Source organism: Sorex araneus, chromosome X (assembly GCF_027595985.1).
Source record: "Sorex araneus isolate mSorAra2 chromosome X, mSorAra2.pri, whole genome shotgun sequence".
Taxonomy (NCBI): Eukaryota; Metazoa; Chordata; class Mammalia; order Eulipotyphla; family Soricidae; genus Sorex; species Sorex araneus.
Window position 1 is genome coordinate 267032053 of NC_073313.1, and position 19467 is coordinate 267051519.

Genomic DNA, 19467 nt, shown 5'->3' on the forward strand with positions numbered 1-19467 from the left:
ATTAAAAATGGATTAAAGTAAATTATACACGATTCATCTCTTAAATGCTGGTGCGAAGTTTGCAAATGGGATTTCATTTCTAATAAATTAGGGATCGGGGGTGGGGGGAGCTGGGGAAGGGAGATGCTCCTGTTTGCAAACACGAGGTGAGGACACGGGTGTCGCGCGCGGAGTGGGGCGGGGGGCGTCCTCCGGCCAGTCTCCCGCAGTGGCTCGGACGCGCGGCCGGGGGTGGTCCTGCCCAGCTGTGCTGGGCCCTCGCTGGCACCCCGGCCGCTGTCCTGTCCCTGCCCCGTGGGTGCGAGGTGCCTCCCGAGGGGTCACGCCGTCTGCACCCCCTGTGAGCGCTCCACGCGTCGGGCACGGGGGGCGCCTGCGCACTGGGCAGGGACAGGGCTCGGGGCACTGGTCTGGGCGTGTGGGGCGGTGGCCGGACACAGCGCTGCCCACGCTGGGCCGCGTTCGCTCCCAGCACCAGCCAACGGGCACTGACGCTTGGCCCCTCTCCCGCAGGGCATGCTGCTGAAGCGGAGCGGCAAGTCTCTGAACAAGGAGTGGAAGAAGAAGTACGTCACCCTCTGCGACAACGGGGTGCTCACCTACCACCCCAGCCTGCATGTAAGTGAGCCCGCCCGCCCGCCCGCCTTCGGGGCACTTGGCGAGCGCGGCACCCGGGAGGGGTCGCCCCATACCGCTCGGCCCTGGCTCTGGTCCCCTCCTGTCCCCGGGTGCCAGGCTTCATAGGGGAGACTCGGAGGACAGGGGCGAGTACTGGGGGGCGGGTGGAAGCGGACACTCGGCCCGGGACTGGGCCCTGTGGCCTGCTGTGTCCTGCAGCTGAGGACGCGGAGTGGTCTGCGCCTGCGTTTGTTCACGGGTGGTCTTGAGGGGGTAGAACTTACAAGCAGGGTTGATCTTGCGGCTGAAGGGGTGGGGAGCCGGGAATGGACCATGCAGGGCTGTGGGTGGAGCTGGACAGGGCGTTGCCCCCCCCCCCCCCCGACACACACACACACACACACACACACACACACACACACACACACACACATCCTCGTGCCATGCCAGGCCTGGGTGGAGGTGGACAGGGGTTGCTGCCCTCCCCCCAACACACACACACACACACACACACACACACACACACACCCCCTCGTGCCATGCTGGGCTTCTAACCAAAACGCCACAAATGCTTTTTTAAAAAAAGAACAGAGGCGTTGTGATTGGGAGGAATGACTCCCCACTTTCCCTGCCCCCCCGGCGTCTCCCATGGGCACGCGCCCTTCCAGGATCCATTGCCCCACTGTGTCGAGCCCCACAAATGCAGCCGGCCAGGGGCTCTGATCAGGAAGTCTCGGGGCGCTGCTTCCCCTCCTGTGTGCCTCTGGCCGCATGGGGCGGCCACGTTCCCAGGGGTGGGGGGAGATGCAGTCACGGGTCTGGGGAGATGGTGCGGGAAGAGGTGCAGCCGTGCCTGCCGCCAGCCCCGGTTCCGTCCCCGCGTCTGTCACATAAAGGTCCCTCAGGCACTGCCAGGCGTGGCCCAGAGCCTCAGGTGCAGTTCCTAGCCTGGTCAGGGCTGGGGCGTCGCTGAGGGCAGGAGCACCCGCTTCAGCTCACGGCTCCTGGGTTCGTCCTGGCCCCCGAGAGCGGAGTCCCACTTCCCCGAGAGCGAGACGCGGTGCAGGGTAAGACGCCGCGTCAGGAACGGAGTCGCCGTGGCACGGGGACCTTCCAGCTTCCAGACACCCCGTGAGTGCGAGAGGGAGCTTTGCCGTGTCCCGCGAGCGACGCCCCGCCCGTGGGTCCAGACACGCCCCCAGGGTGGCCTGCGCCCACGTGGTTTCCACAGGCCCGTTGGAGCTGCGTGGGCAGCACGTGGCTCACATGGGCATGGGTGTGAGTGTGGGCCCTGTCAGAGCCACCCGCGCCCCGCAGGGCACCCCGGGCCTCTCGGACTAGTTTCTCGCCTCCCAGAATGCCCGCCCACCCGCCCGCCCGAGGGAGCGGCTCAGAGGGACAGACAGACGGGGTGCAGCGAGGGCCCCGCCCTCCGCTCCCACGCCCACTTTGTGGGACAGAGCCGGGGCCTCGTTGTCCCCAGGGCGCCCCGAAGGTCTGGTTCTGGGGTTGGGAGCAGGTCCACCCCCCGAGGGTCTCAATGCCCACGTGAGCTCCGAGCCTGCGCTGTGGACTCGGGCCCAGTGGGCTCCGTCCGAGTGCCCTGGGGCCTGTGTGTGACTGCCCCGTGCCCCGGGGGCTGCGTCGGGGCTGCTCCCCTCACCTGTTTGTGGTCGGGCCCACCATCAGCCAGGCCGGGTCTTCTCGGGATTTGTCACCAGCTGTGAGTTCAGTGACACGCTGGCGGCCGCCACATTCTGAGCTGGTGTCGCCGATGTCAGGGGTGGGGGGGCAGGTGGGGGTCACTGGTGTGGCCCCAGGCCCCCGGTAGCTCCTGCACCCATAGGTGGGGGGGGTCACAGGTGAGGCCCAGGCACCCAGCACATGTCTCTGACGTCATCCCTGAGCCCTCAGCTAATGGCTCAACATCGAGGGGATGTCCAGGCCCACAGTGGTCACTGCAGGTCCAGTGCCCGGCGGTCAGACTGCCTCGTCCCTCCCTCTTGAGGTTGTGGTCAGGCCCATCATGCCGTGGCCCTGGGTTGGAGGGTGGTGCTGAGACATCCTGGCCACCTGAGCCCGGTGCTCCCCTCCCTGCAGGACCGGCCAGCGCCAGTCCACCGCCTCGAGTCCACCCAAGGTGCCCAGTCCTGGTGCGGGCGCCCTAAGCCGGCTGGGAGACCTGCGCAGATTGTGGATGGGGGCGGGGGCGGGCGAGGGGCCCTGGCGTGCGCCTCAGCGTGAGCCTTTGGGAGCACCGTGATGGGAGAATGAGGGGGATAATGAGAAAGAGCTGGGCCCAGGGGGCGTCACAGCTGAGCGGCCCCCCATCCATCTCCCGTGTCGGGACCATGCCGTCGGGACGGCGGACATCATGCTGACAAAGGTGTGTGCTCAGGGTTCCTCGGGGACGGGCCAGGCGGCTCGGAGCAGAAGGTCACGCCAAGGACTTTATGGTGCTGTGGCCTAGTCGGCTGCCTGGGCTCGCACCAAGTACCTGCAGCCTGGTACACACAGCTGGTACACACGCTTGGCACATGGACCTGGTGCACACACCCAGTATGCATACTTGGTACGTGCAGCCTGGCACATAGACCTGGTACACACACAGCATACACACCTGGTATACAAGTGGCACGCACACCTGGCACACACCCCTGGTACACACACTTGGTATACACACCTGGTATACACACCCAGTATGCATGCCTGACACATGCACCTGATACACCTGGTGCACACTTGGCATATATACGGACATGCACCTGTCGTGTACACCTGGCACGCACACCCAGTATGCATACTTGGTACGTACTGCCTGGTACATGCACCTGGCACACATACCTGCATGCCCCTGGCACACACCTGCACACCCCTGGCACACACACCTGGTACACACACCCAGTATGCATACCTGGCACGTGCTGCCTGGTACATGCGCCTGGCACACACACCTGCACACCCCTGGCACACACACCTGGCACGCACACCCAGTATGCATACTTGGCACGTGCTGCCTGGTACATGCGCCTGGCACACACACCTGCACACCCCTTGCACACACACCTGGTATGCGTCCCTGGCAAACACACCTGCATCCGTACCTTGCACTGTGCCCGGCCTGCCCGTGCTTCTGTGCTCCCAGCTGGCAAACCTCTTTCCCTCCTGGGGGTCTGCGCCCGGGAGCCCCGTGTGTGCAGCTCGCCCCGATGCATGCTCCTCTGAACTCACCTCGGGCACTCCAGCGACGGCCGGTCCCCCCTGCGCTGCTGCCGTGGGCCGCCCAGCCCCGCCCGAGTGCAGCCTGCCCCTAGACCCGCAGGCCGCTGGCCTCGTCCTTCCCGCTGCCGCGTCGGACAAGAGCATCGTTCTTCGTGGATCTGCCACAGCACGGACCCGAGCGGCCCCGACAGCCCAGGAATCCTCACGGCGGGACCCTCGGTGTGGGGAGGCGGTGCTGCCGGCCGCGGTGTGGCTCTGTGTCCACTGTCCTCCCCAGACCCGCCAGAGCACGGCCATGCGGGAGGACACGTCCAGTCCCTAACCCCGGCCCTGGGCGTCTCGCCCTCGGTCCCCGGGCAGCGGCCCTTCCTTCTCTCACCCAGAAGTGGGCTGCAGAGCAGGCCCGTCAGTCACTGACCTTGCCCCTCGAACCCCGACCTGAGCACTGGGCCCTGAGCCACCTCCGGCTCCATCCCAGGGTGCAGGGGCCATAGCACTTCATCCCTGGTGCACTCGGGTCCGCGTCCCTGGCAGCCCTGCCAGTCGCTCCGACTGGGGCCATGCCAGGTGGTCGCTCCCCGGCACTCCCCGGTGGGCGCCCTGGCCTCTCGGGGCTGCGGGCCGAGAGGGTGCTGGTCTGGCCCCGCCGCTCCTCAGGTGCGCCCGTGGCCCCACACGGAAACCAATCAAGGTGCGATTTATGTTCATTAAGCGCTTGTCAAAACTGAAAAATTTTCTAATCAACAGCCATCTCGCCTCGGCCCCCGCGATGGCTCCGAGCGCCGCCGTGGCCGGCTGCGGTGGCGGCTCTCTGCCCGTTACAACTCTAGGCTAAGAATCCGCAGATGATTACATTAGGCTAAGCTGCGAAGTAAATGAACCGTGTCTTATTTAGGTGCCACTGGCTCCAGTGTCGTCCTTCGCCGCAGGGCACTGGATAGCGGTTTATGGCTTTAAAATTAGTGTAGCTGCCGCTTGCTGCCGGCGCCGCATGTTCTGCCTGTGAACTCAATAAGCAAAGGGAAGGGGCCCCTTTGTCCCCCCCCCCCATCTCGCTCCCTCGCACGCCGGCGATTTTGTTTTGCATGTTTTCCAGACGGCTTTTTGCAATAAAAACGTCTGAGTCCCCTCGACGTGGCCCGAGCCCGCACCGCCTGCCTCGCGGAGGGGACGCGGGAGGACGCGAGGAGAGGGGCCCAGAAAGGAAAAAGTCAAGTCGAGAAGGAAGGTCACGGGTTGGCACGGGACCCCCTTTCCTCCGTGGCTGCTGGCGGCTCCAGATGGCGTCCTGCACCTCCCCGCCCGTGCCAGCGGGCGGCAGGTGCCCGCAGAGGTCATAGAGCACGGAGCTCAGGGCCCAGCCGGCCAGCCGGGTGGACGGGCAAGCGCCCTGCTAGGCCCTACTGACCTCTCTGTGTTAGGAACACAGTGAACGGGGGCATCCCAAACGCTGAGATGGTGCCTGCCACGCCTTCACCCACCGAAGGAGGCGGCCGGAGCCCCTGGCACCAGGCCCACCCCCAGCCGGGACGGAGCTGGGGTCTCTCCCATGCTGCTCATCACCCACCAGTCTGCAGGTGTAGACGGTGGAAGACCACCGGTCCGCTGCCTTGGTTGTAGCTGCCGGTTCTCGGGAAGGTCAGCGGGACAGGGGCTGAGCCGCAGGCGTGGGGCTAGCACGGGGCTTCAGTGTCCTTAGTTTAGGGGTACGGGGGCTGTGGGGGCCCAGGGTCCCTCTCCTCTCCGGAAATGGGCAGGCTTCCTGGAGGAGAGCGCCTTGGGTAGAACAGGTTCCCGTGAAAGCAGAGAAAGAAAGAGGGAAAGAGGAAGGATGGATGCGTGACGGGCTTGGTCCTGGATGGAGGGTGGTGATGGGAAAACAGATTCTTACAGAAGGGAGGGAGAGAGAGAGAGGAGAGAGGGTGGGGTGCCGGGCAGGCCTGGAGCCCCTCAGGCTGAGACTCCGTCTGCTTCTCTGCCTGCCGAGCGCCGCTCCTGGTGTGTCCTGCCCCGGAAGCCGCTGTCTGAAGGAACTGGGGCTCGGGCTGATGTGCAGAGGTGGGACTCGGCTGCAGGCAGCTCTGGGGACGAGCGTGAGGCCCTGGGCTCCAGCCCCAGCGTCACATTAAAAATATTAAAAATTAAATAGGGAGCTGGAGCAATAGCACAGCAGGGAGGGCATTTGCCTCACATGCGGCCGACCAGGGTTTGATTCCCAGCATCCCATAGGGTCCCCTGAGCACCGCCAGGGGTAACTCCTGAGTGCATGAGCCAGGAGTGATCCCTGTGCTGGGTGTGACCCAAAAAGCATAAAAACAAAAACAATAATAACAAGGGCCGGAGAGACAGCACAGGGGTTATTAGTTAAGTGCCGGCCCAGCACGCAGCCGACCCTGGTTCCATCCCCGGCAGCAGGTCCAGTCCCCTGAGCCCCACCGGGAGTGACCCCTGGGCATCGCCAGGCGTGGGCCAGCACCTACCCGCAAATAACCGAGTCATTTTAACAGTGAAATCTAAACCAAGGGGCCAGAGAATACAGCGAGGGGCTTGCCTCGCACCCGGCACCCCCAGACATGGCCTCAAAACCCAAAATAACTTTTTGTTTGTTTGTGGGACATACCCGGCGATGCTCAGGGATCACTCCTGGCTCTGCACTCGGGAATCACTCCTGGCGGTTCTCGGAGGACCCGATGGGGTGCCGGGGATCGTGTGCGAGGCAAACGCCCTCCCCGCTGTGCTATGGCTCCAGGCCCCAGATCATTTTATTTTAATTAGAATAAAATGAAACACTCCGACTGGAGCTCAGCGCCTCCTGGCCGGTGGCCTTGCAGGACGCACAGCCCACGAGGCCTGACCGCCACTCGGCTCCTCTCGCGGTGCAGCCGGCCAGCGCCGTGCGCCCAGGCGGGGCTGGTCTGCGCGTCCACACCACTGTCCTCCGGTCTGAGCGTGCACGGGGACGTCGGGCACGGTCCAGTTTAGCCGGAACCACGAGCGGCCTCACCGCCCTGGGCCCGTCCGGACGGAAACCACGCAGCGCTCGAGGGGGACCCAGCCCTCGTGGGGGGCTCCCCAAGGGGCTCCTTCATCCCGGCCCACCTGTCGGGGCTGAGGGGTGCTGGCCCTCTGCTCAGCATCCCTGCCCGACCCCCTGGGACGGCAGCTTGTGGGACCCCCCGGGCCCATGCGTGTCAGACTGGCCTGGGCCGAGGCCTGTCACCGCTCGCGTCCGGCCGCCAGGCCCCTTCTCCCAACAGTGGGCCCGCTGTCCCAGGCGGGCTCAGAACAGACACTCTCCGTGGTGCCACGTGGGGCGGGCCCGCTGTGGGGGCCACAGGGGTCCCCCCGCCCCTCCGCTTGCCACTCTCACTTTGAAGCCGCTTCCCACCTGCCCACTGCGGCCGGGCGGGGAGGGGAGAAACCGTCTTTAAAGAGGCGCCTCCTCGCAAGGCTTTGGCAGTGTGCCGGAGCCGGGCGGTTTTAGGGTGCCTTGCTGGTCCAGGGGAGCCATTGTTAATTATTCATCAAGCGTGGGCTGGCCCACTTGAATGGCCCGTATTATGCGCGTCTTTATAGATCCTTCGCCTTTGAAACGAGTGTGAAATGGAGTCGGGGGGGGGGGGGGGAAGGTGGTGTATGTACCTGACAATGAATTCACTGGATGAAATTTTTTTTTTTTTTTGAGCCTAGAAGTTAGGGGCTTTAAAAATAGAACTTTAGACCAACTCCGCGCTGCCTCTTTGAACCTGGGCATTGAAGAGGCATCGTGGGAACGGGAGGAGCCGTCCCTTCCTTCTCCACGGGAGGGGGGCCGGGCATCGGTGTCTGAACCTTGGCTGAGGTCCGCCCTTGTGTGCACCCCGAGGCAGGGGAGTCTCGGGCGGCTGGCGGCCCCTTGGGCTGCAGGACCCTTTTCCTGACATCAGGTCACCAGGGCGCTCCAGAGAGCCCGGTTCACGGTGAATCCCGTCTGTCCGTAGGGTGTGTTGGGAAAGACTCGGAGGTCAGTGCTCAGTGCTGTGTGACCTGCTTAGAGCCCTGGCGGCTGCCCTTTCCCTGCGTGCACGGGGGGATGCCCGCTCTCCGGGCGCTGGAGGTGGCTGCAGACGCTTCACTGTCGGGTTTCCCAGGAGCCAGATGCTCCTGAGCGGGGCGAGGTGGGTGGCAGGGTCCCGGGGGCTCTCTCGGGACTCCACACCCAGCTCAGGTGGCACCGAAGCCTGGCGCCCGTGGGTGTGACCGAGCCCGACCTGCCCTGCTCCTTCCCACCGCGCAGCCCCTGCAGGACTGTCGTCTGGCCGCGGTTGGCACACGTCTGAGGGGGACCCTCTCCAGACAGCCGTGCCGCTTCTTTCTCGCCTTCGTCCCCACTTGCCAGAACTTCCAGGCGCCGTCGGAAGGTGCCGCGTTCCTGGCGTGAGCTGCAGGACTCGGGAATTCTCGAGGTGCTGCAGAGGGCTGCAGTTCCCAGCGCGCCCGTTCTCTGCATTGCCAACAACCTGGCTCACGTGCCAGGGAGTCGTCCCAGGAGCAGGAAATGTGACGTGGGCGCGAGCTCAGCGCGCAGAGACCGTCGCCCCACGAGATGCTGTGCAGAGTCACCTCGGGCCGCACCCGAGAGGCAGGGAGACGAGGTCGGGAGCTGCTGCCTTTGTCTCACGTCCCCGAGGGCCACTGCGGGATGCCAGGAGGGATGCCAGCCCCTCTGGGAAAGGTGCTGCCACGTCTTGAGAATAATCCTGAACTCAGGGAGCCAGCAGTGCCGAGGGAACGTGCCTTGAGAACGGCCTGGCTAGACGGTACGAAAGGAACAGGCCCCTGGAGGAGCCTCCCGCCCGTCTGTCCCGCCCTCCGCGCAGAAACAGCCTCCCAGCCACTGTCCCGTGGACTGTCCTACGTGGTGGACACCCTCCCCTCCACGTCTCTCGGACTTTTAGGAGCCAAGATTTCTCTGTTTCCCCGGGATGGAGTGACGGAAGCTGCGTCTCGGTGCTCTGAGGGGAGTCGGGCCGGGCGAGAGGCGGGTGGCGGGCACCGCCTCGGTGCCCCTCACGCGGCTCAGCGCAGCTCTCAGAGCTCCCCGCCGCAGACGGCACAGGTGACACCGGAGGCCGGCGGCGAGAATCAGTGCCGGGAGAGGGGTTGGGGCTCCTGATGGATCGTGTGCTCGGGACCAAGCATCAGCGCCCCAGAGCTGACTGAGATGGAGTCCCGCTCACTCGCCCTCCTGTGTGGTCTCGGGCCGCAGGCGACCAGCGCTACGCCACACCCTGCTCCCGCCGCAGTCTGGCTGAGAGGACCACTGTCCTCATCAGGCAGCCCCCACCCGGGACGAGGTGTGGGGAGTGGGGGTTTGAGGGCCTCGCCCTGGGGCAGCTGATCGATTAATTCCATCTCAGGAGGGATGCCAGCCCCGCTGGGAAGCCAGCCCCCGCACCCCCGGCACGCACGTGCACACACGCACGCACCCCCGGCACGAACGAGCGCGCGCGCACACACACACACACGCAAGACACACGGACAGACACGCCAGACAGACACACAGACACGCACACACAGACACAGGCATGCATACACCAACTAGACGCACAAGCACACAGACACAGATATATGCATAGACACAGCACACACACATGCCAGAGACACAGATACACACACGGACAGACACGCACACACAGACCTATGCATACACAGACACATGCACGGAGAGACACACGCAGATAGACACATGCGTGCATGCGCGCACGCAGACACACACACACACACACACACACACAGAGGCGGTTTCTGCCGGGCGCTGGAAGCTCGGGTCCCTGGCGGGGCTCTCAGCCGTTAGCCGGTTTCTCTCATTGCACCTCATTTGCATCTGGGACATCAATTAGCATGTTTGTTGAGGCTAATTGAATGAAACTCAATCATAGCTCTTAATTGCTTGACTATGTGAAAAGAAATCACATTAATGCAGCTAATTAAGTGTACGGCAATAGATGCAACATAATTAGGAGCGCCGCGCAAAAAACAAGGGCCGGCCGAGGTGTCCGGACGCTGCGTGCTCGTGCCGCACTTCCGGGAGGGGCGCGCCCCCCGCCCGCCCACCGGACGGGATGGAAGGGGAGCAGAGAGTCCGACCCACCAGAAGGCCTGGACAGCTCGAGAAGGAAGATGCAAATGGCTTTGCAATTACCACTTTCTCAAGCTGTTGAGGGCAGGAGATGGGCCCTCTGGGGGTGGGGCTCTCGAGTGGGCCCCGGGGACTTGTTAAGTGCTGTTTAAAAGTACTTGGTTTTGAATTACCCTCATGCCTTGTTAAAGGGCCTTTTCCCCTTTTATCTTCCATCAGCATTTTCTCCCCCAGCCCTGGGCAGGCAAGTCTGTGGAACATTTGCATATCAAACTCCATCTCCTGCACCCCGCCAGACACATGCTCAGCCACAAGGCCCTGGCTCTGCTTCCTCCAGTGCTGGGCAGCGCCAGAGATGAAAAACAGGCGGCCCGTCGGGCGCGGCCAGGGGGAGAGTCACCGCAGGCTCCTCCATCCCGCTCCTTGGGATCTCACTGGCAGTGCTCAGGGGCTTATTTCCGGCTCAGCGCTCGGGGTTCACGCCTGGCAGCACTTGGAACCCTCTGCCGTGCCCGGGAGCGAACGTGGGTCGGCCGTATGCATGGCAGACGCCCTGCCCACTGTGCTCTCTCTCTGGCCCCCGGCATCCACCCGCTTTGGAAACGCCAGCGGAGAGATGGGGAAAAGCCTTTTTGACAAGGTGGTAAAGGTGGCAGGGGACAGCCCGGGGCCGGCCCAGTGACGGGGCTTTGGTTTTAGAAGAGCTCGTTCTTCTGCAGTTTCCCCGTCCAGCCCAGGCAAGAAGGCAGAGTGCCCCCGGCCGGCCCGAGGTGACCGGCCCCCTCACTGCCTGCAGGGCCCGGGGGCAGACACTCGGTACAGCCCTGTGATCATTCTCAGTAAAATATCCTGGTTGTTGTGTGCTCAGACATGCCCGCTGCAGAGGCACACGCGGAGGCCTATCTCCGTGATTAGCCTCATTCCAGAGCCCATAAGCGATAAATGCTCAATTACACTCCTGCTATTGTATTTTAATTTGTTAAGAATTGGCATTAAAGAAGAAAGTTCTAGCAAGTTGATATTTCTAAAGGAGTAAACTGCAAGGAGAGATTCATTACCCAGTGGCCTTCGCGTGGGCTGAGACCGCCCTCTCCCTCTCCCCATCTCTTTCCTCCTTTTCGCCTTTAGAACTCCCCCTTCCCCCTTGTTTTGCTTCTAGAACTTGTTTCTGCCTTCATTTTTGGCTTCGAGGACTTTCTTTTCCATATTCTTTTCCCAGTCCTTTTCCTCTCTTCCTTTTTCTTTCCTTCTCTTTTTGCTTCTGGAACTTTTTTCTTTTCGTGTCAGGAAGTTTTCTCTTTCTCATTTTCACCTTTTCTCCCTGCCTTCTGGAACTTTCTTGGGTCATCTCTCTGTCAGTGCTCCCGGCTGTGCCCCGGCGTCCTTGCCTTCCAACCCCGTGCTGACCTCAGCTCCACTGCTGAAGCCAAGCACCAAAACAACCACCAAGATTCTGCTCAAAATTCCGCAATCCGTTTCCTCTGCGTCCTACGTGATTTTCAGTCGCCTTGAGACAGCTTTTGCCCAGGAGTGACCGAGGAAGTTTCCTTTGTTAAAAATCTGTTTAATTGGCTGGAGCGATAGCACAGTGGGGAGGGCGTTTGCCTTGCATGCGGCCGACCAGGGTTCGATTTCCAGCATCTCATATGGTCCCCCGAGCACCGTCAGGAGTAATTCCTTTTTTTTTAAATTTTATTTTATTGAATCACTGTGAGATAGTTAAAAGCTTTCATGTTTGGGTTACAATCTCACAATGATCAAATCCCCATCCCTCCACCAGTGCACATTTTCCACCACCAATATCCTGGGTATACGCCCCATTCCCACCCTCCCCCTGCCTCCATGGCAGACAATATTCCCCATACTCTCTCTCTAGTTTTGGGCATTATGGCTTGCAGCACAGACACTGAGAGGTCATCATGTTTGGTCCATTATCTACTTTCGGCATGCACCTCCCATCCCGACTGGTTCCTCCAACCATCATTTTCTTAGTGATCCCTTCTCTATTCCATCTGCCTTCTCCCCTCCACTCAGGAAGCAGGCTTCCAGCTATGGGGCAAGTCAGGAGTAATTCCTGAATACAGAGCCAGGAGTAACCCCTGTGCATCACCGGGTGTGACCCAAAAACAGCAAAACAAAACAAAAAAGTCTGTTTGATCAGAATCCTGCAGAATCTAGGCAGCTTCTTAGCCCAGGATGCACTGAAGTCTCGGACCCCCGCACCCCCGAGCAGGCTCAGGCACCTGCCCATCCCCCACCCCAGTTCTGGGTTTTCTCTGGCACATTGCCTTGCTGCACCAATGTCGAGGGGTCCCGGGGCAGTGGCTGAATTATGTGGGTGTGTGGGCAGCAGCACTGCCAGCAAGGAGTCACCCACAGTCTCACGCTGCTGCTGTTCGGCGCTGGGGAACATTAGGTGATCCCGGGGTTTGAACTCACCCCTGGTTCCTGCCAGCTCACGTTGTCGGAGAATAAGACTGTGGTCCCTCGCTGTCCTGGTCTGGGGTCAGGCTCTTGGCCATCAGCGGGTCTTACAGGGCTTCGCCGGCATCCTCCCGTGAGCCCGGCGACCCTTCCGTGCCGCCTCTTCCAGCCCTTGACTTGTGTGTCACGTTTTTCCCTCACTGCATGGCAGCCTCGACCTGACTGAATGCTACGAGGTGCTGCCCCCGGGGAAAGGCCGCTGTCTCCAGGGCAGTGCTTGGGAAACAAGGGCCGCCACCCGTGGTCACTGAGCACGCGAGCTCCCGTGGTAGTTTCCCTGGGATTGTGGAAACTGTTAGATTCGACACAGATGCAGAGTCAAAACCTCTCCCAGTGTCCGAGTGGCACAGACCGCCCTGGTAACACCTGCCAACTCTGTCTCAGCACGGACTCACGAGCTCTGCCTCTATCACGACGGAAATACCCTAGCGTGTATGAATGCGGCACATCTTTATCCGTGTCTTCATCCGTGGATGCTGGTTTTCATACCTTGATGTGGATGGTTTTGCGGCAAACAGGAGAATATGTGTCTCTTAGGGGGAAAGAGAAAGACCTTTGGGGCTAGAGAGAGACAGCGGGCCGGGCGTTTGCCTTGCACGTGGCCGATCCCTAGTGTCCGTCTGCTCCCGCCCCCCTCCCCGCCCCGCCGGGAGTGACCCCTGGGCATCTCGAGTTATGGCCCCAAAATAAGACCCTCCATTTTATTGACTGAATCCGGTCCCCAGCTGTTTGCTGAGCGCCTGGTGGCCCCGGGGTCCCCCCCCACCCCTTGCCTGGGGGCCTCGCCCCGAGAGCCCCCAACAAGGCAGAGGAAATGCCACGTTCCCCGAGCTTTCCCGGGGCCCCGCCCCCGGCCCCAGTGTTCCAGGGTTCCCGTTAACTCCCTGGCTTTGCCGTCCTGACAGGACTACATGCAGAACGTCCACGGGAAGGAGATTGACCTGCTGAGGACGACGGTGAAGGTCCCGGGGAAGCGGCCCCCGCGCGCCACGTCGGCCTGTGCGCCCATCTCCAGCCCCAAAACCAATGGGCTGGCCAAGGACATGAGCAGTTTGCACATCTCGCCCAATTCAGGTCAGTGCCGGAGCCACCGAGGGCACCAGCGGGTGTGGCCGCCTCATGGGGGGTGTAGGGGGCCCTTCTCGAGTGTGTCCAGCTCCCAGCAGGTCCTTGTGGCACCAGTGCCCGCCTGAGGCGGCCCGCCCTGGGTGCAGTGCAGAGCTGGGAAGGGGGCAGGGCAGCTGCGTGTCCCGGGCCCAGCTGTGGTGCTGAGCGCAGGGGAGAGGAAGAGCCATCTGGAGCAAGGTTGTTGTTTTGATGGGGCTCCCCGGGGGCTCAGGGGTCCCGGGGCCTTGGGCCAGCCTGGGAGTGCTCAGGGTCACAGCCGATGGTGGCTGGGGGGTGTATGGCACTGGGGAGTGAGCTGGGGTGGGCCACATGCAAGGCAGGGCCCTAACCATTGGATTACCACTCTGGCCCTCAAGGGGAGCCAGATTTCACTGAGCAGCCTGGGGGTCTGGAGTCTGTTTGCTCTGCCTTATCATTCTCCCTGCAGGCGCGGGAAGGCCATAGTCTCAGCACAAGCCCCTGGCCCAGGTGCAGGGCGCTGCCTCATTTGAGTCTTTGCTGGTGACGGCAGGCCCGGGGGACCCCAGGAGCCCCCTGGAACCAATGCTTGTGGCCTGTGTAAGCTCAGCACCAGGCTTAGCTGTCAGCTCCTGCCAGGCTCCGTCGCCGGGCAACCACGCTACATACATGTACTCATACACACACACACACACACGCATACACACGCATACTCAGACATACACACATACACACTCACATACTCAGATATACACCCATACACAAATGTACATGCATATACACACACTTACATACTCAGACATACACGCATACACACATACTCTGACACATACATGCATACACATACATACTCAGTCATAAAAACATGCATACATACGCACTCACATACTGACATGCACACACATACACTCATACACATACTCAGTCATATACACACATACACATGCACATGCATACTCATTACATACAATACATACACACATAAATATAGTCATACATACACACATGCATGCATACATACACATACAGACAGGCATATATACACATGCATATATACATACGTGCATACACACATATACTCACATGCACACACATACACACACGTCTCCACACAGCTGTCTGATGGCGGGAGGGAGCGTCTATGGTGCCCGCATTGGGGGGTCTGTGGCCCTGCAGGGCTGCAGGGGGCGGCACGGGATGGTGTGGAGACGTGGGGACGAGTGGCTGGAGGCTGTGAGCACTCTCAGCCCCGTGGCCATCGCCTCGCCCCCAGCAGGGGACGGGTTATTTCACCGCGGCCCCTGGCCCTTTGCAGGAGGCACCTGACCGTGTGGGGTGGGCGGAGGAGAAGCTGCCCCCACTGAGGGGCCTGGAAACGTCCCTGGGGCTGAAACACGGTGCCCGTGACTCGGTCGCTGCCGTCTGCCCAGCAGGGGCCGGGGCTGGGGTGTCTGCAGGGCAGGTGCTGGCTGTGCACGCGGCCGGCCACGTGGGGCCCCCTGAAGCCTGCCAAGAGGGACCCCTGGACGCAGGAGCAGGCCTCTGAGGGCCAATGGCTGTCCTGGCCAATGCAGATAGCTGTTCTCCTGTCCACACCGTCCCTGTCCCCGTGATGAGGGCCACAGTGTCTGACTTTGCCCGCCAGCAGCTCGTGCCCACGTGGACGGCGCGGCCAGCGGGCATGTTCCCGGGGTCACAGCCACCCGCACTGAGGCTGTGGCTGTAGGGGTGCCCGGGCCCCTGAATGCTCAGACCCCAGGGAGCGCCACGTTTGTTCACAGGAAGCTAAGCTGGTGCCCGCAGGGGCGCAGCGCCCGGGGGCGGGGGTAAGGGGCACTGGAGGCCCCGTTCGACCCCATGTGGCCCCTTCCTAGCGGGGGGGACACCCTCTTCCCTGCAGCACGGCGCTTCATGCCCAAAGGGGGTCCGTGACCCGCCTCGGGAGGGCAGTGTCCTGCGAGCCACCTGGCAGGGAGCGCGTCCCTCCCCTTCCATGTCCAGCTTGTGCCCCTCATTGGTGGCCGCTGGTGGCGGGAGCTCTGGGCACAGGCCCGGTGGGAGAGCCAGCTCAGCCCACGGCCCCCCATCCCCGGGGTGACGGCACTGTGCCCGCCTCCTCTGAAGCAGGAGATCTGGGGACGGCCGTTTTTCTTGATCCGGGAGAAAGGCTGGCGTGCATCTTCATCACCGAGGCCGGTGGGTCTCAGCCCGGGGCCACCGGGACCCTGTAGGTGCCCAGATAGCCAGAGGGGACAAGCAGGAGACTCGGGGGGCCACGGCGCCTCTGGGAAGGAAGCTCGGCCCAGAGGGCCTGGCTGTGCTCTGAGACTCTGGGCGGCCCGGGCGGCCCTGCCTTCCTGCCGCTGCCCCGCACTCGGCTCCGCCCGGCTCTCGACATCCTTCTCGCCGCCTTCCTCGGTCCCTGCACCTCAGCGCTACCCTGAATGGACTGACTCCAACCGAGATTGGCTCCCGAGCCTCAGGGACTTTCCCCCCACAGACCCGACACTCGAGTGTCCAAACCCTTCCCCGGACACTTGCCATCACCCGGGACTCCGGGCTGGCCTGTGTGGGTGGCCCGTCCTGACCTGTGCGCCCACGGGGCTTGGCGGTGTCCCCTGGGCTCCCCATGGGCCCAGCCACGGAGCCCCTCGCCTCGGGAGGCGGGTCCAACCCGGCTTGCCTCCTCCCCCCGAGCGCCCCGACGCCGGGGATGGCCTCAGTGTCGCCCTGCCGTCCCACGTCATTTGCGCTGTCGGCTCGTCTTGCTCGCCCGGGGCTGAGAATGTCTGTGGTAGCATTGCTCCACCTCAGCCCTCCGGCCGGCAGCTAGGTCCTATTTCCAGTTTCGTGGTCTCGGGGTTTAGGTTTAGCCACAGGGGTTGGCGGCCCTGGCTCAGCCTCCGGCACCCTGCTGGGGCCACTGCAGCTGACCCCAGCCCACCACCGCAGGCCCCACACTGAGCCTCCAGGCCCGTAGGCTGGGACTGACCTCGGGGGCCAGAACTACTCGGGAGAGCCCCGGAAAGACGAGAGAGAACGCCCGCAGGTCACGGTCCTGGTTCTTACGTGGAGCGGTTTCGCCTTTCACTCCGTAAAACACAGCTTTTTCCGGCAGGTTCTCTTTTAGAAAACCTTTAGTAATTTTGGGGACAGACCCCAGTTCTTGTGTATCTGTCTGTCTCTCTCCTCTCTCTCTCCTCTTTCTCCATGTGTCTCTCTCTGTCTCTGACTTCTCCTCCCCGCCCCCCACTGCCCCCAGTTGACCCCAGCTGGTTGGTTCGACTTTACGCCACAGGAAATCTGGTCACTTTTTCCTTCGGATCCTCGTCCCCCTCCCTGTCTCTGTCACTTGTGGGCGCTTCGTCATGGCACCGTGCATTCGGTGACTCTGCCTGTAGTGTCTGGGGTCGGTGCCCAGCCGGCATCCCTGCCCCGTGGCACCTCACGCCAGTACCCCACGCCAGCCCCCATTCGGGCCTCCTGTCCGTTCTCTCCCTGCCCGGTGCCCCTGGGTGCTTACGTTCGCCTGGTTTTCCCCGAGCTTGAGGCCTTGACCCGCCTCTGAAAACTCGCCCTGTGACCTTAGCCCAATGCGGAAGGTCAGCCTCAAGCCACACCCTTGTTTGCTCCCTTGGGAGCACCCGGCCACGTGCCCCTCAGCAGTTATTCCGGGCTCGGGCTCAGGGACTCCCTGTAACCAAGGCCCCATGGGAAAGCCTGGGCAAGAGCTCTCAGAAAGGTAAACTGAGTCAGGGGCAGTGCAGGTGGCACCCGAGAAAGCCCCAGAAGGAAAGTTCCAGGGAAGGACTTGGGCGTCTCCCGCCACCTGGCCGCAGGGCTGAGGTGGGGAGGGGAGACGTGATCTTCCCCCAGCGCTGGGAGCAGCCCGGGAAGAGCCAGGCGGGAGGGCTGGGACCCCCGACGCCCGAGTGGGGGTGAGTTGCCCTCTGAGGACACAGGGGGTGCCCCTCGGAGCTGTGCAAGGCCAGGTGCTTCCAGTCTGGTGCGAAGGCGGCGGGAAGGGAAAGCCACGTCCGGTGACATTGAAGACACGGAGTGTCCCTCTCGGTGGCGCCCGCCCAGCCCTGGGAGTGGCTCCAGAAGGGGGACCCTTCCCCGCACACTCGCCCCGCCGGGCCGGCCTCGGGCTCCCGGGGCAGGGTGTGCTGTTGGCTCTCGGACGGGGCCCGGCCTGGCCCGCAGCTGCCCTCTGGGCGCGGCCACAGCCGAGGGTCCGGCTGGCTGCAAGTGGCCCGAGTGTTTCTGACACGAGCTCTGGGCCAGGCTGGCCCGGGAGAATCCTGTGCCCCAGAGACGGACATGGGGGCCCTGGACTCGAGCAGGGCCACTGCCCGCCGGGCCCGTGGCTCTACAGCCGGGTGCGGGCGTGGGGACACAGAAGGAAGTGGGCATGGAGTCCCCCACGGCCACGGGCTGTGCTTCTCTCACCTACGAGGGGACCACTCCTCGCCAGGCCCGCCCCCACTGTGCTCTGTCCGGCCCCGCCCCCGGGCCTCCCCGCTCTGGGTGGGAGGGGCTGCCCTCGCTGGGGCTCTGGTCTTTGTCGAGATCCTGGGAGAGACGCCCCAGCCCCCCCTCAGCACCCCCTCCCCCGCCCTGCAGGCCCCCGTGGTTTGCAGCGGGAAAGGCGGAAAGGCGCCAGGAGGCGGGGGCCGGCCCAGGTGGGGGCGGGGACAGCGCGGCCAGAGTCCCGCGTCCCGACCATGCTGTTTCCCTCCACACTCCAGTAATCAAGACCGCCAGCAAAGCCATAAAAGGCCCAACTAATAGCATGAATATTCAGTGACCTAGAATACTAATTATTGTCATGAATATTAATGCCGGCGGACCTGCTTTCTCTCCTCTCTCCTCTTTTCTCTCCCATCCTCTTCCTCCCTCGCTCCCTCTCTCTTTTTTTCCACTTAGCCAGCTCTAAAGATGGGTTATAATGAGAGCATTTAAGAGGGAGCGCGCTCTCCGCCGTGACAGGGACTGGGGTAATAAGGAGAGCTTGATTAACGCGGAGCACTTGGGGGAGAGATGAGAGGCTTCACGTGGGCCTGCGCCGGGGAGCCGATGGGACACCGGGGGCTCTGTTGCTGCTCCCGGAGATTAATGAGGCCTAAGAGTGCATTAGGAACAGTGACAAAGGTTTGATCTAATGGGCTCAGTCATTTTTCCTTTGAGTGACAGACGCACAGGAGTAATTGGCTGTGTAGAATGGCAGCTCATTGGCGGTACTTAAGGAGACATTATCCCCGCCGTGTCGCCCACCGAGGCTGTTTATCAAAACTGCTCACACTGCAGACGCGAGTCGCTAAGCTGCTGTTACAGTGGTAATAGCTATTAGGGCCGGGAAGGGGGAAAATCTCGCGGCCTCCAAACTCCACGCGCCTCGTGTCCCCTTTGAAACAAAGTTTTTCTTTGTTTAGTTGCAAATGGGCTAGAAAGTGCTGCGGTCAGAGCTGCCCCTTCCTGGCTCTGGGTTCCGGTGGGCCCCGCCCCCCGGGATGGGGGCACAGCTGCCTCTCCCGCCCATCTGGCTGGTCACCCCTTCCTTTCCCGCCTGGGGACTCTTTATGGAGGTTTTTTTTTTTTAATTTAGACTTTTTATGTACAAGTGCTTTTGTCAACCCCCAGGCTGAGAACTTTGCTGGAGCCCTTGCCAGGTGACACCCTGGTGGGTGGGGAATTCTTTTGCTGAGCTGAGCTGGGGGCAGATACCCCCAAATCCGCCCCCACAGACCTCACCGCTGCGCAGGTTTTGATGGCTGCGTAATACTTCTTCGTCTCCAGGGGCGCGTTCCGTGAGGGGCTGAGGCCGGATCCCGAGAGTTGCCTCATCAGAAGTTGAAAAGGCACCGAAGTAGCATTTTTTCCCCTGCATGAGAGTTTCGGGGCCTCTGGGCGTCGAGTCTGCTTGTGTCTTCCTG

General features: G+C 62.4%; 1 protein-coding gene across 6 annotated transcripts in view; it reads left to right on the forward strand.

The window, feature by feature from the left end:
* The window catches only part of AGAP1 (ArfGAP with GTPase domain, ankyrin repeat and PH domain 1), a 275018-nt gene that overhangs the window by 144617 nt on the left and 110934 nt on the right, over positions 1–19467 (forward strand). For all 6 annotated transcript variants that reach the window (XM_055123421.1, XM_055123422.1, XM_055123420.1 and 3 more), the window contains 2 exons: positions 514–618; positions 13351–13519. In XM_055123421.1, the coding sequence (XP_054979396.1) occupies positions 514–618; positions 13351–13519 (274 nt within the window). The remainder of the gene's footprint in view (positions 1–513; positions 619–13350; positions 13520–19467) is intronic.